This window comes from Budorcas taxicolor, chromosome 18 (assembly GCF_023091745.1).
Source record: "Budorcas taxicolor isolate Tak-1 chromosome 18, Takin1.1, whole genome shotgun sequence".
NCBI classification, from domain to species: domain Eukaryota; kingdom Metazoa; phylum Chordata; class Mammalia; order Artiodactyla; family Bovidae; genus Budorcas; species Budorcas taxicolor.
Genome location: NC_068927.1, coordinates 49,752,572 through 49,777,083, shown reverse-complemented (window position 1 = coordinate 49,777,083; position 24,512 = coordinate 49,752,572). Strand labels below are relative to the sequence as shown.

The following is a 24,512-nucleotide window of genomic DNA, read 5'->3' as shown; positions in this document are numbered from 1 at the left end:
ATGGATGAAAGTGAAAAGCGAAAGTGAAGTCACTCAGTTGTGTCCGACTCTTAGCGACCCCATGGACTGCAGCCCACCAGGCTCCTCCATCCATGGGATTTTCCAGGCAAGAGTACTGGAGTGGGTGCCATTGCCTTCTCCGATTCAAGCAATATAATCCACCTCTATTGTGCACAATCCCTGTTGCCCTGCTACAGGTGCTTTGCTCCTAATAAACACTTTTTATCTTTTACGTTATTCTTGGTCTCTTCACTGAATTCTTTCTTCAAAGAAGACAAGAACCAAAGTCCTTCTTCCAGCCATTCCACCAAGCTCCATCATCCTTTTGGGGAAATACTGCTCCACTGAGCCCTGAGCCACAGATGGGCAGGATGGGGTGTCATGGCCTCTGGTGGGCCTGGCTCCCAGTCTAGGACAGGTAGGTGCAGAGCAGCCCCTCCATGGTCAACCTGGGGCAACCAAGGTGAGGTCTGCCTTGTAGACCTCAACCAAGTAGAGGAGGGGAGAGACAGGAGTCCCGAGGGCTCAAAGTCCCTTTAGGTGACTGGGGGGAAAATGGCGAGGGACAGACAGTGGGGCATGCACAAGATAGACAGATACAGAGAGAAAGAGAATCAGGAAGAGGTGTAGAGAGAAATGGAGGTAGCAGGAGATACAGAGACACAGACACAGATAAACAAAAAATGGAGAAAAGGCAAAATGAGCCAAGAGAGATGGACAGAAAGAGACACGGAGGCCAAAACAGAAGAGAGAGATATGATGGCAGGTAGAGAGAGAAACTGGCAGATGGAGAGACAGAGAGACAGAGGTAAAGACGTCTGTCTCCCCAAACCTGCCTTCCTCCGTCCCACAGAGGGAGGTGTGCAGGGACAAGCTGGCAGAGACGCACCCTCCACACTGACCTCCTAGGCACTCCCACAGTGGCATCTGGTCCTCCCTCAGCTCTGCCCACCTTCCAAACCGACTGCTGGCCAAGCCCATTAAACTGCTACCCTGGCCACAACTGAAGGGCCCACGCCTTGAGGCGGAAACTGCTGAAGAGGCGTCCTTGCTCCCTGGAACCCCAAACCCTCAATTAGTATTAATGAGGGAAGGTTCCTCGCTGCTTAAAGACCCCCATCTGCGTTCAGATAGAGGGGAGGCCCCGCCCCTGTGACTCAGGAGGTTAAAGGGCCTGCCGCCAGCCTGTGAGCCCACAGTGTCCGGATGGCGTGTGGCAGCAGGAGAGTCACCATCCAGTTGGTTAATGAGGAGACAGGGCCTGAAACCAAGGGCCCAAAGCTCTTTCGCGGCCAGAACTACAAAGCAATCCGAGCAGCCTGCCTGGATGAGGGGATCCTGTTCCGAGATCCTTACTTCCCTGCTGGCCCTGATGCCCTTGGCTACGACCAGCTGGGGCCCCACTCGGAGAAGGCCAAAGGGGTGGAATGGAAGAGGCCCCACGTAATGTGTGGATGGGGTTTGGGCTCCTGGTCTGAGGGAGGAGGGGGCTGAGGACAGGGCTCCTGGTCTGAGGAAGGAGGGAGTTGGGAGCTAGGCCTCTGATCTGAGGGAGGAGGGGGTTGGGAACTGGCTTCCTGGCTCTGAGGGAAGAGGTTGGGAGCTGGGCCTCTGGTCTGCGGGAGGAGGGGGTTGGGAGCTGGGCCTCTGGTCTGAGGGAGGAAGTGTCATTGTGGGAGCACCTCAGAGCACGGTCAGCCATCCTGGGTCAGGGGAGGCCCAGGGAAGCCAAACACCTGCCCCAGGCTTTACAAGCCTCTCACGGGGCTGGAGGCGCTCATTACTCCAGAGCTGTGAGGGCAGGAGGGGACCCAGGCATCTCACCTCCTGGCTTCTTCCTTCCCCTTCCTGGCTGAGGCCTGGAATTCCTCATCACCCGCAGGAGTTTTGCACTGAGCCCCAGTTCATCTGTGAGGACATGAGTCGAACAGATGTGTGTCAGGGGAGACTGGGTGAGACCTCTGAATCCATGTTGAGCCCCCAGATCCCGCAAGTCGCAGCGGGACCCTGCAGCCGCCCCGCCTTGGCCTCCCTGCCCCACCCCACACCACCCCCCCCCTTTCAGGCTCTCCCCCTTGTGCCTTCTTTCCCCCTCGCTTAATCCCAGCCTTTCCTCCCAGGTAACTGCTGGTTTCTTGCGGCTGCTGCCTCCCTCACTCTGTACCCCCGACTCCTGTCCCGTGTGGTACCCCCGGGACAGGGCTTCCAACATGGCTACGCAGGTGTCTTCCACTTTCAGGTAAAGCTCGTTTCCTCTGTTCATGCCTCACCCCCAGGGTGACATGGATTTCATAGCTCATGCTGTCCCCTTGGAGCTGGAGTTCCCGGACTGGTACAGCAGGGTCAGGGGGGCAGGGGCTGGGGCCCAGCAGGGTTGGAGGAGGGAAGCTGAACCCCAGCCCTGCCTGCCCCCCCCCACCAGCTCTGGCAGTTTGGCCGCTGGGTGGACGTCGTGGTGGACGACAGGCTGCCTGTGTGCGAGGGGAAGCTGATGTTCGTGCGCTCTGATCAGCGGAACGAGTTCTGGGCTCCGCTCCTGGAAAAGGCCTATGCTAAGTAAGGACCCTGACACCCCCAGCAGCAACCTCAAGCCCTAGCCAGCAGCCCTCAGGCCACAGGGGACCCCTGGAGCCCCCTGATTTCTGGGATCCCCTAGACACTTCGCCAAAGATCTCAAACCAAGGATCCTCATGTTACACCATCACCTAATGACTTCCAAATCATGAACACCTCCCTCCATCCATATTTTACACAAAATATTCTTAGATACCCACTGCTGCTGCTGCTGCTGCTGCTAAGTCGCTTCAGTTGTGTCCGACTCTGTGGGACCCCATAGACGGCAGCCCACCAGGCTCTGCCATCCCACTAAACACTCGTAATTCCGAAGGAGCCTGAAATATCACATGTCAGGCCCCAGTGTTACCCTTGGAGAGACCTGCAGTCTCTCTTGATCCATCGAGAGACCCAAGATACCTCTAAAGTATCAGGTGTAATCCTTGGGACCCTCAGGTCTTTGCTTTTCCCTATTCTGCGGCTCTGAAATCCCTGACAAGGCCCACAGGGATCACCCTCAAAGCAGAAATCTCCCACAGACTCAAAATATCAGACACAGTCCCCAGGAAGCCCAGAATTCTGACAGAACTCTCCTATGAGCCCAAATCATGCATTCCTGGTGGCCCCAGGAGCCATCGGCCTGATTTTCCAGGGCTTCTAGGATGTGCCTTTTTCAAGAGTCTGCCAGTTTTGGGGATGGGACCTCAGACTGGGAACTCACAGCCTGGGCCCCACCCCACCCCGCACATCCTAGGGGTTGCCCGAGATACTCAGTCATGCCTCAGATGCCTGACCCCAGACCCGCTCCCACAGGCTCCACGGCTCCTATGAGGTGATGCGAGGCGGCCACATGAATGAGGCTTTTGTGGACTTCACAGGAGGTGTAGGTGAGGTGCTTTACCTGAAGAAGGACACTCCAAACCCTCCGGGCCTCTTCTCCATCCTGCGCCGTGCCCTGGCCAAGGAGTCCCTCGTGGGGGCCACTGCCCTGGTGAGAGAGTCAGACTCCCATGGAGACCGTCCCCCCACCAGGATCTGAGCACAGTCACGACTAGAAGGAGGCAGTGTCCTGTGTCCTTCTCCTCTCTGCTTTCACTGTTGGCTTATTCTCTCCCACAAATCTAACACGAGCCAGTCAAAAGGACATCTATTTGCTCTCAGAACAAGTTAAGCTTCAGCCACAGCTGGATCCAGGTGCTTAGTGGACGTTGTGAATGTGGTGTTTTGTTTTTTTTTTTAAATTCCTGCTTCTGGGTTAGATTCACTTGCAAACTTTTCTCTCACGGGCACAAAAGTGACCCCCCCAGAGGCAGGTTCCTCTTACCGTTCAGGTGGTATGTGCTTAGTTGCCCGGTCATATCTGACTCTTTGCGACACCCGCGGACTGTAGCCTGCCACGCTCTGTCCGTGGAGTTTTCCAGGCAAGAATATTGGATCGGGTTGCTAATTCTGACTCCAGGGGATGACTCAGGGGTCTACCCCGAGTCTCTGGGGTCTCCTGCATTGGCAGGCAGATTCGCTACTACCACACCGCTTGGGAAGCCCATACTCAGGTGGGAGGAGGGTGAAGAAAAGTACTGCTTAGAAGGTCCATGAAAGTTCTGTGACTGCTTTTCACGGGCTCAGTTTGGGTCATGTGTCCCTCTGTGACCGAATCACATACTCATACGCTGAGTCAGTCTAACTCATTCACTCATTCATTTGCTTAATCCTCTGCTCGGTAGTGATTGTCCTGGGCATTTCCCTGCCTCTTCCTCTCTGTTCTGTGGTTTTCTTTCTTTCTTTTGTTCTGTATCTTTCTTTGTCCCCGTTTCTCTGTCTCTCTCATCTGTTTTAGCCTCTTGTCTCCATCTGCCTCTCTCTCTCCCTTCTCTTGCCTTCCCTCCCCAACTCCCAGACCTTCTCGGAGCCTGGTGCCATTCAGTTAGGTGCTCTGGGTGACTCCCGCCTTGGTGACAGGAGGTGGCAGTGCAGAGAGGAGCAGCCACTCTCCTGCCCCCCACTGTGGCTCACTGTCCCCTGTCCTCTGCCCAGAGTGATCGGGGTGAGTACCGGACAGACGACGGGCTGGTGAAGGGACACGCATATTCAGTCACGGGCACGCACAAGGTGAGGAATCCCCAGGGTGGGCTGGCAAGGTGTGTCCGGGCACCAGACTCCCCGCTGACCACGCCTCCTTTAGGTGTCACTGGGCTTCACTAAGGTGCGGCTGCTGCGGCTGCGGAACCCATGGGGCCGAGTGGAGTGGAATGGGGCCTGGAGTGACAGGTGGGATGGATCTGGGGTGGGTGGGTGGCTTGGCTCCCCCCTGCCCACCCCTTACACCTCAGTCTTTCCAGCTGCCCACGCTGGGATGCGCTCCCTACAGAGTGGCGTGATGCCTTGCTGGTGAAAAAAGAGGATGGCGAGTTCTGGTGAGTGGGACAGGGTCCCAGGTCTGCCTGGGCAAGGGGTGCCAGGCTACTGGGATCAGGGAAGGGGGCAAGTCTCGCTTGAAGGGACACAGAAGAAGTTCATGGAGATAAGTCCTAAGTGGCAGAGAAACTGACCATATCCATGGTAATTTGGGAAGCTGGGTTCTATTTTAGGAAGCTGAAGAATTAGCAGTAATATTCGGAGAATTGGGAAGCATAGTAATTTTCAACAGGTTGAAGAGGGATGGGTGATATTTAGCACAATCGAGGGAAAGTTGGTGACACTCGGGGCATTTCTTGAAATGTGGCCAAGTTGAGGGGCTGAAGGATGCTTGTTAGTAATAGAGGGTCTGAGGGTCTCAATATTTGGGGAGAAATCTAGGGGAGCTGGTGGTGCTAGTGGTAAAGAACCCACCCGCCGATGCAGGAGACGTAAGAGACCCGGGTTCATCCCTGGGTCGGGAAGCTCCCCTGGTGGAGGGCATGGCAACCCACTCCTGTATTCTTGCTGGAGAGTCCCATAAACAAAGGAGCCTGGCAGGCTGCAGTCCACAAGATCGCAAAGAGTCGGGCACCACTGAAGTGATTTAGCACAGCATGCACTAGGGGAGCTGGAGGGGTCTATTTCGGGGGACTGATGTGTAACTGGCAACATTTAAGGAATTCAGGGGGCTTTGTGATTGAGGGGGTTTCAGGATAATTTGGAAGACTAGGGCCCTGGGGAGGTGAGGGCCTGGGCAGCATCTGACCACCAGCCACCGTCCAGGATGGAGCTGCTGGACTTCTTCCGCCACTTTGACACTGTCCAGATCTGCTCGCTGAGCCCCGAAGTGCTGGGCCCTAGCCCGGCTGGAGGCGGCTGGCACATCCACACCTTCCAAGGCCGCTGGGTGCGCGGCTTCAACTCTGGCGGGAGCCAGCCTGGTGCCGGTGAGGCCTGGAGGGGCCCCCAAAGGCAAGCAGGGGTGGGGCTGTGGCAGGCCGGGTAACCCTGTCTCTTTATCCTAGAAACCTTCTGGATGAACCCCCAGTTCCGGCTGACGCTGCTGGAGCCTGATGAAGAGGATGAGGACGAGGATGGATCCTTGGGGTGCTGGGGGGCAGCAGGGGCAGGGGGCCCCATGCGGGGTGCTCGCACCCCCAAATGCACTGTTCTCCTATCACTCATCCAGCGCAACCAGCGGCGCCTGAGGGCCCAGGGCCTCAAATACCTGACCGTGGGCTTCCACGTGTTCCAGGTGGGACCCTGGGCTGAGCAGAGGTGGTGGGGGGGGCGAGGGGAAGACACAGAAGCATGGAGATACAGGAGGCCAAGGCGGGATCTGAGCGGGTGGAGAGGGGCTGGGGAGGCCGAAGGGGTAGTGGATGGGGGCCAAGGGTCAGGGTCAGGAGACAGTTGAGGACGTCAGAGATTCAAGAAGAGGCTGAAGGGCAGAGGGCAGAGGGCAGAGGGATCAGAAAGGAGTCAGAGAAAGGGCTGGAGAAAAGGCTGAGGATTTGGGAGTGGATCCCAGAGCAGAGAAGGCACTTGAGGGCACAGGTGGGTGGGGTGGGCAGGAGGGGCTAGGTCAGGAACTAAGGGGCAGGGCCTTTAGGAGTGGTGGGGTGGGGAGAAAAGAGGCAGGGATGTGGAGGGAGCACGGAAGGGCTCCGCCCCTTGGCTGCCTCCCAGGGCCCTGACTCCCCTGCCTCTTCCTTCTTGCAGATCCCAGAGGAGGTGGGTATCAGAAAAGAACCCAGATTCCATCCATCCCTGAACCAGCCCCAGCGGCTCCTACAACCTGGGGGCCTGAGGCGCGCTTCGGGTGATCGGTGACCAGTGGGTTTGTCCAGGGCGGTGTGGAGGGTGGAATGGGTCGGAGGTCGGATGGGGTGAACTTGGACGGTGGTGGTCACGCTGCCTTATCCCCCCCAGCAACTGGGCCTGTGGGACTCCCCGCGGAGTCGCGCGCACTTGTCGGGCCTGCTGCGCGCCGACCGCTCACCATTCTGCGCCCGCCGCGACGTGAGCCGCCGCTGTCGCCTGCGCCCGGGCCACTACCTGGTGGTGCCCAGCGCCGCCCGTGCCGGCGATGAGGCCGACTTCACGCTGCGCGTGTTCTCTGAGCGCAGCCACACGGCCATGTGAGCTGGACACCCAGCCCCGCCCCCGGGATCCCCAGCCCAGCCCCGGGACCCCAGCCCCGCCCCCGGGACCCATATCCCCGCCCCCGGGATCCATATCCCCGCCCCCGGGATCCCTAGCCCCGCCTCCCGGGACCCCCAGCCCCGCCTGCGTCAGCCCCGGCGCCCAGGATCCCACCTAAACCCAACCTGAGTCTCAGCTGAGACCCCGAGTGCTCCATATCCTCAGCCGCGGGCTGAGCGCCCCCTCCCCCATCTCCCGTCTGTAATTTGCAGGGAGGTAGATGACGTGATCAGCGCCGACCTGCACGCGCTGATGGTGAGGCGCGGCTCTGGGAAAGGGGCGCTATGGTGTGTGTATGTGGGCGGGAGAGGCGGGGGAAGGGGGCGGCGTGGAACTTCTTGGCCAGAACTGAACTACCCCCAACCCCACAGGTCCCCTACATTCCCCTGGAGCTGGAGTTGCAGCAGCTTTTTCAGGAGCTGGCAGGAGAGGTGAGGAGGTGGGGCAGGGCTAAGTGGATTCCCTCCTCTCCCCTCCCCTCGTCATAAACATCTCATTTTGCTTTAGTTTTCCAGTCTCTCTGTGCTTAAATATCATGAACTTCTTTTGCCAGAACACTCACAGCTCTTCCCTGCCACAGGGCCTTTGCTCAATCTGTATCCTGGACTGCTTTCTCTCCCTTCACAGCCCCTGCCAGGCTGAGGCCTTTTCTTTCCCCAGGCTAGCCAGCCACTTGCCCTCTGCGAGTTCCAGCAGCCCAGGGCTTCCCCACTGCAACCGTGACCTCTCTGTGGACACATCTCTCTCCCTCCATGGACCAGGAGCTCTGACAGGCCCGGGGCTCTCTCAGGCTCTGCCATGTCCCAGCACCTCCCAGCACGCTGTCTGGCCCACACCCCACCCCCATCCTCCCCCCCCCCCGCCGCCCCCCCCCCGCCCCCCACCCTGGGCTGTTTGTTGAATGACTACCTGAGTGCAGCCTCACAACCAGCTCTGTCCTCGCCAGGAGGAAGAACTTGGCGCCCCTCAGCTCCAGATCTTGTTAAGCATCGCCCTGGAGCCTGGTGAGTTGGGGACCAAGAGTGGACACCCGGAGCCCCCATGTGTGTCCATCCACGATGCTGCTGGGAGAAAGGCCACGGGAACCCTGGCTTCAGCTTGCCAGCGCCTCCCCTGTGGCCGGAACTGTGGATCCTGTGATGGGACCTGTGGCCAAGACCATGGCCACTCATAAGCCTCCGTTCCTCTAAGGGAGAAGCAGGGAGTGTCGCTGCCCTAAGCACTGACCCAGACCACCTTGCCTGGGTTCAAATCCCAGCTCTGCTAGTTTTCATCAGTCGCAGGACTTTCAGAGATAACAATAATCCTGAGCACTTACCGTGATGACCAGGATGTGGGAAGTGCTATCTTTTTGTTTTCCCTGTAGCCAGGGCCCATGCCCAGACCCCCAGAGAAATCGGGCTCAGGACCTGTGAGCAGCTGCTGCAGTGTTTTGGGGTATATTATGGGGGCAGTGCCCAGGGAGGGGGAATGGCCTCGGCTCCCCTTCTGGAAACATTGACCTTAACCAGATGCTCCCTCCCCAGCATGGGGGAAGTCTGGACTTGTACCACTTCCAGCAGCTCTGGGGCCACCTCCTGGAGTGGCAGGTAAGGTAGGGCACTGGGCGGGGCACCTCCTCCTGGAGGGCCAGGAACCTTTACTAATAGACCTAGGTGCACTGTGGGCTAGCGGGATCCCAGGGGAGAAGGGGGAACCGGCCGGCACCACGCCAGCCTCGAGGATGTCCTGCCCCTACCGCCGTTGTTGTCCCTTTGCATGCGTGCGCTAAGTCGCTTCAGTTGTGTCTGAGTCTTTGTGGCCCTGTGGACAACAGCCCGCCAGGCTCCTCTGTCCATGGAATTCTCCAGGCAAGAATACTGGACTGGGTTGCCATGCCCTCCTCCAGGGGATCTTTCTGACCCAGGGATCGAACCCGCATCTGTCTCCTGCATTGGCAGGCAGGTTCTTTACCACTAGCACCACTTTGTCCCTTTAGGGGGCACTCTGATCCTGGGTTGGAAGCCCAGCTTCCAGCTCAGCCCCTTTCTGGCTATGTGACCTGAGCGGGCCTTTGCTGGTCTACGGCTGGGAGGCCATCATTCCTGCTGCTTTGGACCTCTGTGAGGAGAACAGTCACAGGCCTTCCCATACTACAAGTGGCAAGCTACTGTTCACTGAGCCCTTTGTGGGTAGAATCTCATGTTGTCCCCACAACCCGCCTATTACTGCTGGTACTATTATTTCCACTTTACGTGGGCAACAGAGACCCAAAGTGGTTCAGCTGCTGGCATAGAAAAGCCAGGAAGAAAGGGAGGCGGGTGGGTGGGAACTCAGGCCCCCTTTCAGCCTTCTTGAGGGTGCTCCGGGACCCGGGGGTGGGACTGACCCAGACCTCCCTGCCCAGGCCACATTCGATAAGTTCGACGAGGACGCCTCTGGAACCATGAACTCCTATGAGCTGAGGCTGGCGCTGAATGCGGCGGGTATGGACAGAGGTCCTGGGGGCTCCTGGGGATGGATCTGCTCCCCCCACCTCCCCCACACCCCTCCCCCGCACCCACAAAGCCTACACCTTAGTTTGTGCAGGAACTGGGTGACCCTAAAAGAGGTCCGAAGGGGGAACTCCACTGTGTGGGGGGAGGAGGGCGCTGTGGGAGTGGGGCCTCCCCCGAGGGGAAGTGGGGGCCTTGGGAACTGGTGTCTGAGAGGCCCCAGCCCACAAGGCCTCAGAGTAGAATGTCCTGGACTCCTTGGGTGGCCCTGGGCTCTTGAGTCCACCTCCTGGAACCTCTGTTTTCCTCTCTGCAAAATGGCTCATACAGAGGGTGGCAGGAAGGAGCCTGTGGAATGGCGTCCACAGGGCTTAATGCTGGGAACTTAGCTTCTATTCACTCAGGCCAGGTCACCTAAACGAAGGCTCTCACTGGAGCCTTCCTGAGTTCTTGCAGGAGACGTAGAACAATCCCCTTCTATTTGTGTGGGAGCACAAAACCCTAGCCACGGCACAGAGCCAGAGACCCACATCTTCCAGGGCCACACAGTTAGAAAAGGTGTGGGAGTGCGATTTGCCCCCCACCTCACCTTGCATGGAAGGAGTGGAGGCTGGGGTCAGACACAGAGCTGCCAGACCCCACGCCCCGCCCCAGGGCTCATCGGCCATAGCAAAAGGAAGGATGCAACATGGAGGGATGGGAGGCTGGGGGGATGTGACCCAGAGTCGGAGGGGCAGAAGGGCGGGGTCAAAGGTCCAGGGAGATACAAGAAAAGGAACTCAAGAGGCGACTCATTAGAAAAGACCCTGATGCTGGGAAGGATTGAGGGCAGGAGGAAAAGGGGACGGCAGAGGATGAGAGGGTTGGATGGCATCACCAACTCAATGGACCTGAGATTGAGCAAGCACTGGGAGATGGTGAAGGACAGGAAAGCCTGGTGTGCTCCAGTCCATGGGGTTGCAAAGAGTCAGACACGACTGAGTGACTGAACATGAAGAAGACAGTGGGGGAGATGGAGTCAGAGAAGATGGGGAGACGTGAGCCTGAGAAACAGAGTCCCAGGTAGACAGACAGCAGGTGAGGATGGAAGGCTGTGCTATTCACTCAGCATCCCTCGGTAGGCGGCTTGTGTCAGTCTAGGCAGAAAAAATTGCTCTCGCGAGGCTGACGTTCCGGTGGTGCATGTACACCAACGAGCAGAGTGCCCGCTGGTGAGGAGGTCTGTGGTGGGGAAAGGAAGCAGGCCAGGATGCTGGGACATGCAGCGAGCGGGCTGCGGGTTAAGACAGGGCCAGCAAGGAAGGCCTCACTGAAGTGATGGCTGAACAGAGATCTGAAGGACGGGGAGTGAGCCTGGGGGCGCTGGGGAAGAGCCGTCCAGACAGAGGGAAAGGCAGTGAAAAGGCACTATAGAGGCCAGTGTGAAGAGAGGAGAGAACGGCGGGGCTCAGTGATGAGAGGAGGACTGAGGAGGGGGCTGGGGGGGATGGTATGGCTGGGGCCAAGTGGGGAGGGAGAGGTGGTCAGAGAGGAGACTGGTGGGGGAAGACAGGACAGCTCTTTAGCACTTATCAGCGGGAGGAGGGAGAGGAGGAGGGAGAGGCAAGTCCAGGATCAGGGTGTGTGTGAGGCTGGAGCTGGCAGGCAAGCGGAAGGCTGCGTGTAGTGGAGGGAATGCCAGGGAGCGGCCAGCAGGAAGTCATGGCGGGAAGACCCTGGCAGCTCTGCGCTGGGGGGCCAGGCAGAACCTGCTCTGACCTTATCCTGTCCACTGCTCCAGGAACACCCCCGAACCCCGCCCTGCTCCAGGCCCTGTGCTGGCTGATGCTGGGGATTCTGTGGGGACCAGGCACCTTTTCCAGACCTCTCCCCTGCTTAGTCCCAGAGCCACTAATGACAGTGACAGTCACTAATGACAGTGACAGCCTGGGAAGGAGGACGGTCAGGGCAGGGACGTGGAGGTGCAGGGAGCTGTGGGAGCCCAGAAGGGGAGCGTGATGCTGCTTGTGGGGGTGGGGCTGAATATCTGAGAGGACTTCCTGGAGGAGGTGTGTACCAGAGGAGGACATGGTGCTCTGGGCGGAGGGAACATCAAGTGTAGAAGGCAGTGAGACAAAGCCCTAGGTCAAGTGGGGGTGGGTGGGTGAGGGGAGCAGATGAGGCATAGCCTGTGTGGGCTACCAGGTGCGTAGGGACAATGGGGGCCCTAGGGAGGGGTAACCAGGTCCTGGTCTCTAGGGCCCAGTAACCTTGGTAAGGGGGTTCACCAGTACCAGGTTTTAAAGGCCTCTCTTGAAATTCCTTGTCAAAGAAGCTTTAAATATATATATATATATATACACACACACACACACATATATATATATATATATATTTTTTTTTTTTTGCTTTATTTTTGGCCACACCTCATCGCACGTGGGATCCTAGTTCCCTGACCAGGGACCAGAGACTGAACCCATGCCTCGTGCAGTGGGGGAGCAGGAGTCTTAACCACTGGCCCACCAGGGCAGAGCCCCAGAGATGATTTCTAAACTCTAGAAATGGCACCTGATGTGAAGTGTCAAGATATTGACTCCATATGGGACTGGCAAAAATGCTTTGCTGCACGGAGGTATTCTCCAGTGTCTATTAGCAGAAATTCTGAGTTTAAAGGGATAACAACACTGGCAGAGGTCACAATGTGCCAGCAGATACTGTCCTAAGCTCTAGACATCCAACACGTTCACACCCTCGTGGGGTCAGGGCTGACCTAGTTCCCATTTGACAGGCCCGGAGAAGTGAAGGGAGTTGCCCCTGGGGCCTCACAGCTGGGATGAGGCAGAGCTGGGACTGCAGAGATGGGACCAGGCCCCTGAAGTGTGTCTGCATTCCCTGGGTAGTCAGAGGGGGTGGTGCGACCCGGAGGTGGGCTCAGGGGGCAGCCGGGCCTCAGAGGTGGCCTCCCCCAGGCTTCCACCTGAACAACCAGCTGACCCAGGCCCTCACGAGCCGCTACCGTGACAGCCGCCTGCGTGTGGACTTTGAGCGCTTCGTGTCCTGCATGGCCCAGCTCATCTGCATCTTCCGTGAGTGCCCTCCCCAGCACTGGTGGGGCAGGGGGGAGGCGGTCTCCGGGGCTGCGGAACCAGGCAGGTGGGCCCTCACCTCACCCCTCTCTGCACAGGCCACTGCAGCCAGTACCTGGATGGGGGTGAGGGGGTCGTCTGCCTGACCCACAGACAGGTGAGCCTGGAATGCAGGGCACAGGTGGAGGTAGGGGGAGTGCCGGGAGCCCCCCAGCCTCACCCCTGCTGTCTCCTCTCGCCCAGTGGATGCAGGTGGCCACCTTCTCCTAGATCTCAGCCCGGGATCCCTGCCTCTCCCCCATACCAGCCCGGACCGCGGGGAGGGAGCAGCTGCTCTGACGGTGGACGGTGGTCTGAGCACAGCCTTGGGAGCCAGCCTGCCTGGAGCTGATTTCAGGCCCCACCCCTCACCGGCTGGGTGACACTGGGCAAATCCCTGCACCTCTCTGTTTTGTCCTGCCCTGTGCGGGCTGCACGAGTCTGCCCACATCACACGCTGAGAACAGTGGCTGGCCCAGAGTGGGTCCCCAGAGGCACCCCTACGCTCACACACTCACGGGAACAAGGACTGGGTTGCGCCCAAGCCCCCACTTCGCTCTGGGAAGGGGTGCTCCATCATCACTCTCCAAAGAAGTGGAGAACAGGGATAGAAAGACAGAGGACGCTGTAGGAATCCTTAAAAATATTACATGTTTTATTATCCTGTCCCCAGAAGGGAGGTTTATCCAGAAACTGGGAAAAAATAATCAAGAATAAACTCAAAAAAATAAGGCGGGGGGGGGGGGGGGGCGGGGCGGTTAGGGAAGGGAGAGCAAAACCATCCACTAACAGGCAACTAGGCCAGCAGCCCACCCTCCACCTCAGGAGGGTCCCCAGAGACCCATGCCCGACGGCAGACATCAGAGAGAATCGGTGAGGGGCTGGGGGAGGGGAGCCAATCAGCTATGTCTTCATTATGAGAGCAAGAGGCGGCGGAGATATGTTGCTAGGTGAATATATATTTATATAATAAATCCGTAAGTTAATAAAGTAAATAGTAATTCTCTGAAAGATTGATTTTATAGCTTTTTTTGTGTGAATTTGTGTGTGTGTGTGTGTGTGTGTCAAGAGGAGGGGGGCGCAGTTTGGGGAAGGAGGGTGGTCCTTAGAAAATCTGAAGAGATACACAGGTCCAGACAAAGCAAAGAGGGGAGTGTCGGGATGAGGGCCGGAGGCTCGTCTGCCTGGCCCCACTCCTATCGCAGAAGAGGGGGGACTGAGCTGAAGCCCCTCACGTCCTGGCAACGCCAAGCTGGAGGGGAGGGGAGATGGAGCAGGCAGGTCCTCTTTCCTGCCGGGCGGCCCGGGCACCCTCTGCGGGGCCCATTGCAGGTTCGGCGGTTCCTGAACAAGGCACGTCGGGCTTTGGCCTGGATGTAGGAGGCCTTGAAGGGACCTCGGGGGAGAAGGGGTGGGGGTGCCGTTTCTAGGGCTTGGAGGGGGCCTGTTTTGCTGTGAGGATCCACTGTTCCCTCCACAAAGTTAGAAAAAAAAAAACCCAAAAGGAAACAACACATCATATATATTTACCAGACCAGAAGCGCTGACCCCGGTAAGCCTCCCCGGCCCCCATCCAGGGGGAGGGAGAGCCTTGCGGCCGACCACAGAGAGAGAGGAGAGAGCCTGCCCCAGCCCCTCCCTGCCCACCCGCCCCCCCAGCAAGACTGACAGAGAGTGCTTTGCATAGATACAGAGTCAGAGGAGCGGCCGGGGCCCTCGCGGTGGGGAGGTGGGATGGAGGGGCTCCCCAGCCCCTCTGGGAGGCTGTGAGGGAGGGCCGTTTGCTCGGGGGTGCTCCGAGCGGGCCTCACAGGTCGCTCTCTCCGTACAGGGCTGTGGAGAAGGACTTGTAGTCGAGGGCGCCGGGCACGGCGTCGGGGCCCTGGTAGGGTGCCATGCGGGCGATGCAGTACTCGGCCTGGTCGGGCGGCAGCTCTCTCCGCAGCTCCTCGGCTGTGATGAAGTTCTGGGGGGCGGCAGGGTGGGAGTCTGGGTCAGCCCTCACCCACCCCCGGCACATACACTGGCCTGCCCGGCCCCTGAGTGCCTGTCCGCCTGGTGTCTGGCTCACCTTGTCCCCAGCCAGGACCTTGAAGGAGGCGATGACCTGGTCAGCCGTGTCTGTGTCGGTGGTCTCCCTCGACATGAAGTCGATGAAGGCTTGGAAGGTCACGAGGCCGCTGTGGTTGGGGTCCACCACGCTCATGATGCGGTTGAACTCGGCATCGCCCTGTGAGGGGGGGTGTGGGCGGGGGACAGGTGGCCCTTGAGCAGCGCAGGGCAGGCCGGGCCTGGCCCAGCGGCTAGAACATGGAGCCGGGAGAGCAGGGCCCAGCCCAGCACACGGGACCAGTGGCGTCGGCGGGCCTCCGAGGGTCCTGGCTCCCCCGAGGCCCGCCGCCCCACGCGCCCTCCGCTCCGCCCCTCCCACGATCCTGGGAAGTGGGGAGTTGGGGTGAGGATCGAACAGGCCTACTGCTCCTCAGCCCTGGCTCACAAGTTAGCTCTGGAGGGCGAGGAAGAAAGAAAGAGAGAGAGAGAAAGAGAAGCAGGGAGCGCGGGAGGCCTGGCCTCCTCTCTCCGGAGACTTCCAGGGCAGGAGGTAGGAGGCTCCAGGGGGTGGGGTGGGGGGGCCGTCGTCGGAGGGACCCCGCCCAGCAGAGGCAGCGGAGGAGGAGGAGGGAGGCTAGGCCGCGCTGCTCTGGTGGAGGAGGGTCCCCGAGGACACGGAGACTCTGGAGGTGGTGAGGAGGGTGAGAGGGAGGCAGGAGTGGGGGGGGGGAAAGGCCGAGCAGCAGGGCAGGCAGAGGCGGCATACCAGGCTGTATCCTGTGGAGATAAGCAGAGCCCTGAAGTCATCGGAGTCCATGCTGCCTGTCTGCTTCTGCTCCAGGACCCAGGGACAGCAGAGGAGGCCGGGCCCAGAGTAGGCAAGAGGGGCCGCCCCGTGCGCACAGCGAGACAGGACAGTGGCGGGAGCGGGGCAGACAGAGGCGGCCCGAGAAACCAGGTAAGGGGGCAGGCGTCCGGAGAGACACGGGGCGGGGAGGAGGAGGCAAGAGCGCCGGTGAGATGGCACACGATGGCGAGGGGTGGGGTGGCCGAGGGAAGGGAGACAGAGAGAAGGAGAGAGAGAGAAGAGCAGTTAATGCCACGGTCCGCTGGGGCCCCGGGGGCGCGTACCTGCCGGTCGTTCTCCACGTCGTAGCCCAGGCTGATGAGGCAGGCCTTGAACTCTTCCGGCCCCAGCGCCCCGCCATGGTCCTGCCGGCGGCATCCGGAGGCAGGTGTGCAGGAGGGGCGGGCGGTGTGGAGACCAGGCCGGCAGAGGCAGGGCCGGGGGCCGGGGTCACATGCAGAGGGCGGGGGAGGGGGACACACGGGGCGGGGGGAGGGAAACACAGAGTTAGAGGTGACAAGGACAAGGTGATGGCAGGGTGGGGCCTGGAGGGTGGTCAGAGGCCTCACCCCGCCTCCTCTGGGCCAGGGCAGGGTGGGGGCTGAGAGGTGCAGGACTCAAGTCCCAGGACTCCTGGGAGGGAACAGGGGAGCTCTCCTGGCCTCCAGGATCTGGGGTGGGAGAGAGGGGACTGCCCCCTCTTGTGTGGGATGCAGGGCCCTGCTAACCCCTGGAGCACATCCTCCCCACGGACGGCAGGTGGATGGCACCTCAAGCCCAGCAGGGAGGGCCTGGGGCAAACTGGCGCGCGGGGACCGTCTAATGGGGCTTCCAGGCCACGTCTGACTTTTAAGAACAGTGAGTGTGTGTATGTGTGTCTTGGATTCCCGGGGGGTGCTGGCACTTGTCCGTGTGTATGTGTGTGTGTGTGTGTGTGTGTGTCTGTCTCGGATACCCGGGGGTGCTGGCACTTGTCTGTGTGTGTGTGTGTGTGTGTGTGTATCTGGGATCCCCGGGGGTGCTGACACTTGTCTGTTTGTCTGTCTTGGATCCCTGGGGGTGCTGGCACTTGTCCCTTCAGGGTTGCCCTGGCAGGTGGGTGGGGAGGCACAGCTCCAGGGACAGAGCCAGGGGTTACCCTTTCTCCTGAGGGAAGCTGGGTCCCTGCCAGCCTGTGAGTGGCCTCTGATACTCAGGGACTGTGATGTGAACAGACAGACAGATGTGAAGACGGAGGGGGCGGGGTGGGAGGTGACAGCGGGGAAGGAGGGAAGACGGGGGCTGAGGGAGCCGCTCACCTTGTCGAAGTGGTTGAAGGACGCCCGGAACTCCTGCATCTGCTCCTGGCTGATGCCCTTGGCGTCGCGGGTGAGGATCTGGTTCTCAACCTCGTTGATGGTGCGGGCGATGGTGGTGAGCAGCTGCTCCCAGCCCACCCGGATGTGCTGGGGAGGAACCAGGGCGTGAGTGCAGGCTGGGCCAGTGGTACCACAGTAGCTGCAGCTCAGGGGGGTCAGACTTGGGTTTCTCCTAATCCTCTCCCAGAGCCAACCCAGTCCCACACACTCCCGTGCACATAGGGACACAGCCACATGCCTGCCTCTGCCTGCCCACCAGGGCCCCGGTTCACAGCACGCTCCCGGTCACGACGCAGCCAAGGACTGGGGCCTAACACCCATGCCAGGATCCTCAGGGGAACTCTGCAGAGATGTTCTAGGCAACACTTATCTAGCTTTCTGGGGAAACTCCTCTCCCTTCCTTTTATTTAGTGGCACCCTAGGATTTGCATGGTCTCAGGGCTTATCACCAGGGATCATTTCAAGCTGCCAGTCTGACAGCAACCAGCTGTCAAGCAAGAACCAAAGGATCAAATGGCTGAGGCCATAGTAGGGGGCAGGTGCTGCTGCCCTCCCGGCTCTCCAGGGAGATTGTCCTGAGATGTGTGTGATCATGGTGATGGGAGAGTACTGGTAAGGAAGTCAACTCTTCAAAAAATATGAACATGGGATCCAGTCTCTGCGGTCAGAGTGAAAGAGAGAAAGCGGGAGCCGGCTTTTCTACAGGGCAGAAACCAACTGGAAGAAGGCAGCAGCCTGGCTCGGGCTGGCGGGGCGAGCAGGGCGCACCTCCATGGTATAGTTGGTGTGCTTGTTGTCGAAGATGAGGGCCTCCTGGATGAGCTGGTGCTGCTGCTCAAGCAGGTCCAGGTTGGGCTTGTAGTCCACGATGCTGCGCTCATACTGCTTCAGGTGGCTCAGCTGGTCCTCCAGCGTCCCGTTCATCTCGATGGAGATGCGCCCGATCTCCTGCACAGAGGAGGGAGGCGCTGGGCTGGGGCTGGCGGGCCCTCGGCCCCCACCAGCCACCGGGAGGAGCCCTGTCGCTGGCTACCGCACCCCGGATTGGTAGTGGTGGTGGCAGAGAGGCCACCTCCGGCCCGAAGGTCCTCTCCCAGAGGCCTGCCACTCACTGACTGTCCCCCCAGCCCCGCCCTCCAGCACAGCAGCAGTGACCAGAGTTTCTGCCCCAGTGCTTCGCAGGTCCACCCCCACCACTCCCTCCCTGTGAGGCCCAAGCCTGGGACAAGCCCCTCCTGCAGAGCTGGAAACTGAGGCTGGGAGAGGGCAGCTTATCACAGTATGAGGCAGAGCCGGGCTGGGAACCCAGGCCTGGTGCACTTCAGAACCAGGGCTCTTGAGCGCCCCCACGCCTCGCCCCACCACAGCGGCTGGTACTATGCCCTGGGCTGCCTGCCCGGACCTCTCAGACTGGTCGTGAGTTTCAGTGATTCCGCTCGGTCAGCAGCAACCCGAAGGGCAGCGAGGGGCATGGTTACAAGCCTCCCCTGGGCTGGATCATCAGGGCGGAACGCGCATGCTCGTGAGGGTCTGAGCTCAGACCACCTTGGTCACAGTGACACCGCGGTGCTCACGAGGGGGCTGGCGCAGGGCAGTGCCCAACTGTTCGCTGAGGAAATGAAGCAACACTCTCCATCCCCTTTCAGGGGGACGTAACACTGAGCGGCAGAGGTTATGTGTGCCTGACTCCGGAGCAGCAGCTGAGGGCAGAATCGACTTGAGACCGCCTCTCCCTGACCCCTAGCGCAGTCTCGCGCTGGATGGCACCGCCATTTCCATCGATATAACCTTCCCGATCCCACGAGGCCCCCAGGTCCACTGGCCCCACGGAGCACTGTGGACTTCCTGCCAGGGGCGGGCAGCCTCCCATTCAGCAGGGCCTCTTGCTCAATTCTGCCAAGAGATTCTTGGGGTGCAGCAAGGCTGGGGCGATGCCCTCACCTCCATCTTCGTCTGGATCCAGGGCCCCACGATGTTGGCCTGGCTGGCAAACTGGCGGCGGAGGTGCTCGTTGGACTGCTGTTTGCTCTGCTCCTCCAGGAGGGCGTGGTCCCGCTTGGGCACCAGCTGCTGCACCTGCGGAGGCACGCGGGCAGGGGCAGTCAAGGGGCGGCCCTTCGCCTGGCAGCCCCTCCCCGGCCTGCCAGCAGGTGGGTGGCTGGGCGGCGCCTGCCTTCTCCCACTTGGAGTTGATGATCTGGGGAGTGACGGTGGTGTAGGGGTTGCTGCCTGAGAGCTTGATGTGGTTGCTCTCGGCGATCCGCTGGGCTTCCTTGTGGATGGCCAGGATGGCCTCCCGCTCCCTGTCAGCATCCGGCAGTGTCGACTTGAACTGGTCATGGGCTGAGATCAGACCCTGGGGGATGTGAAGAGAAGGGGTGAGGGGGCGGCCCGGCCCCCAGAGGGCCCACAAGCCCCGAAAAGGGCAGGGGGGCGGGGGCGGACCTCGATTTCCTCGATGGTGTGGACGATGAACATGTCCTGGAGGTCCTCCATGGCGCTCTCCATCCAGTTGTTGAAGGGGGCCGCCCGCTTGGCGTACTCCAGGTGCAGCTGGTCAATGGTCTCCAGCTGCTTCTCCGTTTTCTGGTGCGACAGGGACAGAGAAGGGAGGTCAGAGGGCCAGCAGGGGCCGTGCATGGTGAGCTGGGGTCTGGGAAGCTCTGAGGGCACCCACCCCCACCCCCGCCACCGCTCACCTCCAGGGCTTCCCTGCGACTGTGGGTCAGAGAGCCAAGGGCATCCCACTGGTCACAGATCTTCTGGCAGCGCGTGTTGACATTGTGGGAGTCGTAGTAATCCAGCTCGCTGTGGACCGGGCAGAGGGGGGTGAGACTGGACCCACCCGCCCACATGCATCCCAGGCCCTGGTGCTGGGGAACACCACCTCTCTGGGCTGAGGCAGGAGGAACTGGCGAGGGGGTTGGCGGGGAAAGGACAACAGAGCTTCCTGTCAAGAGCTGCTGACACAGGGCTCCCAGACTGTGACCCTCAGCCACGCCTTATCTGGATTGCTTTCTGGGCTGTGCCATGTGGCTGTGGGATCTGAGTTCCCCGGGCAGCAGCCAAGCCCAAACCCCCAGCAGTGGAAGCAGAGTCCTGAGCAGTGCACCCCCAGGGAAGCCCCTGGGTTGCTTTTTCTGTTTACAGAAAGGCTAGCAGAGCATGCTGGTTAGAGGACAAGGCTCTGGAGCCAAGTTCCCTAGGCGTGAATTCCAGCTCCCGATTTTGAACCTGTGTGACCCTGGGCGAGTGAATTCCCTCTGGATCCCTCGGTTTTTTCATCTGCGAGATGGGGTGGGGCTGTGAGGACACCAAGTTACTTAACACATGAGAAGTGCTGAGAACAGTCCTTGGCGCCCAGTGGGTGAAAGTAGGAAGTCATTAAAGGGTATGTTTTTATGGGTATTAGGGAAAAAGTGTGTGACTAGCCTGCAATCTCATGCTAAGCAACTAACAATATGCTCAAGGGAAAAAAACAAGCTGATCAGGGAATGGGTATTACTGTTGCCTTGACTGAGGCTGGGAACACTGAGCTGATACCATAGCTCTTGCCCCCCCACTCCACTCCTGAGCATCAGCCCCAGGCCTGCCGCCTCCTGGGGTCACACTTGGGCACTCCCAGCAGCAGGCTCCTAGGGAGTCGGTGCACAGGTCTAGGGTGACCAGGCAGTCAGGCAGGATACAGGGGCCAGGGGAGCAGGCAAGGGCTGGAGGAGCAGCAAGGCAGCGCTCCACGCAGGGGCCAGGCCGGTCTGGGTTCCACTCGCATCTCACTCACTCCCTAGCTGTGTGACCCAGGGCAGGCCCTTGGCCTCTGTGTGCCTCAGTCCTAGCTCTGTAACAGACGATCAACGGGACTGATGAGCTGGCACACGGAGGGCCCTGAGTGCTCTGAGCTTTCATCATTATCATTAATCGATGCTCAGCTGGGCTGCCCTCCAGGCTCAGCCCAGGCGGCCCTTGGCCTCTGCCTCATCTGCGGGGGAATGGACGGCACCCCAAACAACCCTCCCCCCTTCCTCCAGGGTGACTGTCCAGAGAGCTGCCTGGGGGACTATCAGCTCCCTGGCTCAGGGCGATGGGTTTCACATGGCCATTCCCATTGCCTGAGCAGTGGGCTGGTCTAGCGCTGATGGCAAGTCTGTTGCCAACCAGCATCCAGGGGCTCGCCTGTCCCACCCCCACAACCCCTGCAGATGGTGGGCGTCTGTATCCATGACCTCACTCTCCTCGGCCTGGACGTGCCAGGTACAGGGGGCTTGATCCTAGAGGAGCTGCAGGACCCCCAGCAGTGCCCAGTGAGGGCGTATGCACCCAGGACTGTGCCTGCTAGTACTTCTGCTCCTGGGCGAGCACACGGGGAGCCCCAGAGCAGCTGGGCAGTGTGGAGGGAGTGAGTCAGGGAGACGGCCCTGCCCGGCGTGGGGCTCCTTCAGGCCTCGCCGCTGGGCCCCTGCCTTGGAGGAACAGGCAGAACTTCGGGGATGACTGTGACAGGGTGGGAGGTGTCTGTCGAAAGGCCGACTCCAGCCAAGGATCCTATTTTTGAGCAGACAGCTATTTTGGGAGTCCTGCCGCCCCTCCAGGGCCTGTGGATTTTCCATGAAGTAATGGCTGGGGCCTCCCGCTCCCTGGGCCTTGCCTGCTGCTGGCCCCTGCGCTGGGGGAATAAGGCTCCCTTTCACTGTGCTGGAGACTCAGTGTACTAATTGTGTGCACGAGTTTATCTGACTGGGGTGGGGCGGGGAGGGCAGAGAACCGGCTGCCTGGAAGCTCTTACAATAAGTGTATTCTGAGCAGCAGAGGGAAGGGCCGGGCCGAACAATGGGCTCTCTGTGCAGCCCGATTCCCTTGGGGAGCCATGGGTGGGGGCCGTGGGCTAGGCTGCCCACCACCTCAGGGGGCCAGAGACCTCCCTTCTGCTGGGGAACGTAGATCCCACTATGGGTCTCATCTGGGGTTAAGACAGGCGGACAAAAGGCATCACCCCGTAAGGCTCCTTCTTGGCATGAGAAAGGAGGGGGTGAGGGTGGAAAGGGCCAGGGGAACCCCTCCACCTGCCCCACCACCGCTCCGGGCCAGGTGCTGGCAGGAAAGCAGTGGACCGTGAGCCCACACATACTTGAGCTCCTGGGCGATGGCGGCAATCTGCTCCACGCGGTCCTGGTGGGCGGCCAGGTCGCTCTCGAAGGCTTCATGCTTGCGGATGAGGGCCTTGATGTCCGACAGGGTGGCCGTCTCATAGTCCCGGTGCTTCAGCATGGCCTCCTTCCCTGAGGTGGGACGGAGAGCAGGGGTGCTTACCCAACAGTGTCGCGGGTCCAGAGGGGGTGTCCGACCAGAGGGAGGGGAGTGGGGTGCAGACCCCATGCCCTGCCTTGGCAAGGATGCTGCCACGAAAGCTGGAAACCCCGGGAACCTTTTCCCTTCCTCCTTTGCAGGTATTTCTAAGCCCAGCTATAACACCTCCTGGATGGGGCTGGGAGACACTGTGGGGTTGGGGGGCGAGTCAGATGTCCCAACTCAGGCTCTGTGTTCTAGACTTAGTGTCTTTTATTGGTGTATGCTAAGTCGCTCGGTCGTGTCCGATTCTTTATGCCCCTGTGGACTGTAGAACACCAGGCTCCTCTGTTTGTGGGGTTCTCCAGGCAAGAATACTAGAGTGGGTGGCCATTTCCTCCTCCAGGGGATCTTTCTAACCCAAAGATCAAACCCACATCTCAATGTCTCCTGCGCTGGCAAGTGGGTTCTTGACCACCAGGCTACCTGGGAAGTCCTTTATTGGTAGATGGTAAGAATCTGGACTGTGCTACCAAGGCTGGAAACGTCAACATCCACCTGCGGAGGGCCTAACTGGACCTCAGCAGTGCAGGGGGGTGGGCTGGGGGTACAGAGGGGAGGGGAAGTCTGACTTGGGGCTCTTCCGGGATCCTGACCCCTATGCCTGCTCCCTGGCCCTTGGGCGCCAGGCCCCCTCAGGGAGGGAGTCCTACCACACATCTGCTCCGTGCTACCCTAAGGGCTTTCTGTGTGCAGTGAGGCAGGGCCCATGTCAGGCCCTTTGAAGGAAGGGAGGAACACTGTTATTAGGCCCGGAGCCTGGCTAATTATATACCCTAGGACAGAAGCTCAGGCGAGGAACCCTGCACACTCGGTACTGCAAAGAACTGAGGGGGAGATGCTGGGACCCCTAACCTATAAAGCAACCTTGGGCTACCCTCAGAGCGCGCTCAGAGACCAAACCCTCCTCAGCTGGCACCAGAAAATCCCAACTGCTGTCTGCCATGTGCAGCCAAGCAGGCAGTCTCTCCTGGCCTGCTCCTTCTTCTGTACAATGGGGCCAATGCCAGCCCTTGGCTAAAGCCCCAGTGAGGTGATCTCGAAAAGGGTGGGCCCAGCCAGGCCCACCTCACCGCAGCCATCCCAGGGATAGAGCCCCGAACCAGCGGGCAGGGGGCAGCTCGGCCTGGGAGCCTGACTCCACGGGGCCCTGCCGCCCCGGCCCCGGGGCAGTGGGCCCAACCACAAAGGCAAGCTTGCAATTCCCTTCTCCAGATCGCTTTCTCCCAAGGGTGGGAACCAGAAATAGCAGGTTACCACTTCTCTGCCTCAGCAGAGCTGCCGCAAGGGAGCTGCCAGGGGGAAGAAGGGGGAGGAGGGGGCCACGGCCAGGGCTGCCTGGGACCCGGGCCAAGGGGCAGCCAGGCCAAGGGAGGGAGGGGGCGGGGGGGTGCCGCTTTCTCCCCAGACAATCTGAGACCCTGTGAGGAGCCTCCACGTGGAGGCTCACATACTCCTGCAGGCTGCAGGGGATGGTGAGGGGGTTATAGGGTGGCAGCAGCTCACTCTGCCCTCTGCCCCCGCTGCACACACAGTTAAGGAGCCTGCTCCACCCGATCCCAGGGGTACAGCGGGGTCGGGGGCTGGTCTGTCCTGTGGAGCGTAATTGGTGGCTCAGAGGACAGAGGCTTCAGGTCTCGGGAATGAGAATGGACAGGCCTGCCCAGTGGCTCCGACGCAAGGGGGAGGGCTGGATGCCAGAGTGCCTGAGGGGAGGCGGGGCCGAGGCATGTGGAGGCCGATGGAGCAGCTGGGCCCTGGCTGAAGCTTGGACCCACTTCTAAACGCCTTCAGGTGAAGGCCGGCCAGGTTCCCAGGGAAGCAGCTCTGAGGGCCCATCACCCCTTCTCCCCTCGGCCTCAGGAGACCCTCTTCCAGGCCTCCTGGAGCCCCAGGAGAGAGGCTGAAGGGCTGACGAGAGGCCCCCAGGAGGCAAATCCACAGGGATGATCCTCAGAGACCAAGGAAGGATGATGGAGAGAGATAATGATAGGAGATGGTTCATCCAAGTGGGGGACATGGGCGCTCTAAATCCTACTTAAGTGACAAGGAACCTCTGACAAGAGAAATGGCAAAACTGGTTGGTCTCTGAGCTCCCTGGGCAGGAACCTTTCCCTACTTGGGAAACTGCTGAGCACAGCGAAGAGGCTCGAGAGATGTTTGTTGAATGAATGAATGA

General features: G+C 60.1%; 2 protein-coding genes across 3 annotated transcripts in view; one reads left to right on the top strand and one right to left on the bottom strand.

Annotated features, from left to right (window-relative positions):
- Window positions 1–1,206: 1,206 nt before the first annotated feature.
- Window positions 1,207–12,964, top strand: CAPN12 (calpain 12). Its single transcript, XM_052656461.1, has 21 exons — window positions 1,207–1,443; window positions 1,883–1,952; window positions 2,121–2,239; window positions 2,423–2,556; window positions 3,367–3,544; window positions 4,588–4,662; window positions 4,736–4,821; window positions 4,893–4,967; window positions 5,734–5,897; window positions 5,976–6,205; window positions 6,673–6,684; window positions 6,883–7,091; window positions 7,368–7,410; window positions 7,527–7,586; window positions 8,102–8,159; window positions 8,522–8,592; window positions 8,682–8,744; window positions 9,542–9,620; window positions 12,578–12,694; window positions 12,793–12,851; window positions 12,938–12,964. The coding sequence occupies exons 1-21, from the start codon at window positions 1,207–1,209 to the stop codon at window positions 12,962–12,964; spliced, it is 2,166 nt and encodes a 721-aa protein (XP_052512421.1).
- A 442-nt stretch (window positions 12,965–13,406) lies between these two features.
- ACTN4 (actinin alpha 4) overlaps window positions 13,407–24,512 on the bottom strand; it is a 73,465-nt gene continuing 62,359 nt past the window's right edge. Inside the window, exons 12-21 of one of the 2 annotated variants that reach the window (XM_052656470.1) lie at window positions 22,116–22,266; window positions 19,690–19,798; window positions 19,436–19,576; window positions 19,164–19,346; window positions 18,932–19,066; window positions 17,759–17,938; window positions 16,931–17,077; window positions 15,552–15,617; window positions 14,805–14,963; window positions 13,407–14,699 (exon numbers count right to left, since the gene is read on the bottom strand). In XM_052656470.1, the coding sequence (XP_052512430.1) occupies window positions 14,541–14,699; window positions 14,805–14,963; window positions 15,552–15,617; window positions 16,931–17,077; window positions 17,759–17,938; window positions 18,932–19,066; window positions 19,164–19,346; window positions 19,436–19,576; window positions 19,690–19,798; window positions 22,116–22,266 (1,430 nt within the window). In that variant the 3' untranslated portion in view covers window positions 13,407–14,540. Of the gene's footprint in view, window positions 14,700–14,804; window positions 14,964–15,551; window positions 15,618–15,916; window positions 15,998–16,930; window positions 17,078–17,758; window positions 17,939–18,931; window positions 19,067–19,163; window positions 19,347–19,435; window positions 19,577–19,689; window positions 19,799–22,115; window positions 22,267–24,512 lie in introns of both variants that reach the window. The other variant, XM_052656468.1, reaches the window with a different exon arrangement.

Excerpts from the sequence above, each read along its gene's own strand:
- CAPN12 (XM_052656461.1), top strand. The coding sequence starts at position 1,207 with ATGGCGTGTGGCAGCAGGAGAGTCACCATCCAGTTGGTTAATGAGGAG. Across the intron at positions 1,953-2,120 it reads TGTGTGTCAGGGGAGACTGG|GTAACTGCTGGTTTCTTGCG; the intron begins GTGAGACCTCTG and ends CTTTCCTCCCAG. Across the intron at positions 3,545-4,587 it reads TCGTGGGGGCCACTGCCCTG|AGTGATCGGGGTGAGTACCG; the intron begins GTGAGAGAGTCA and ends TCCTCTGCCCAG.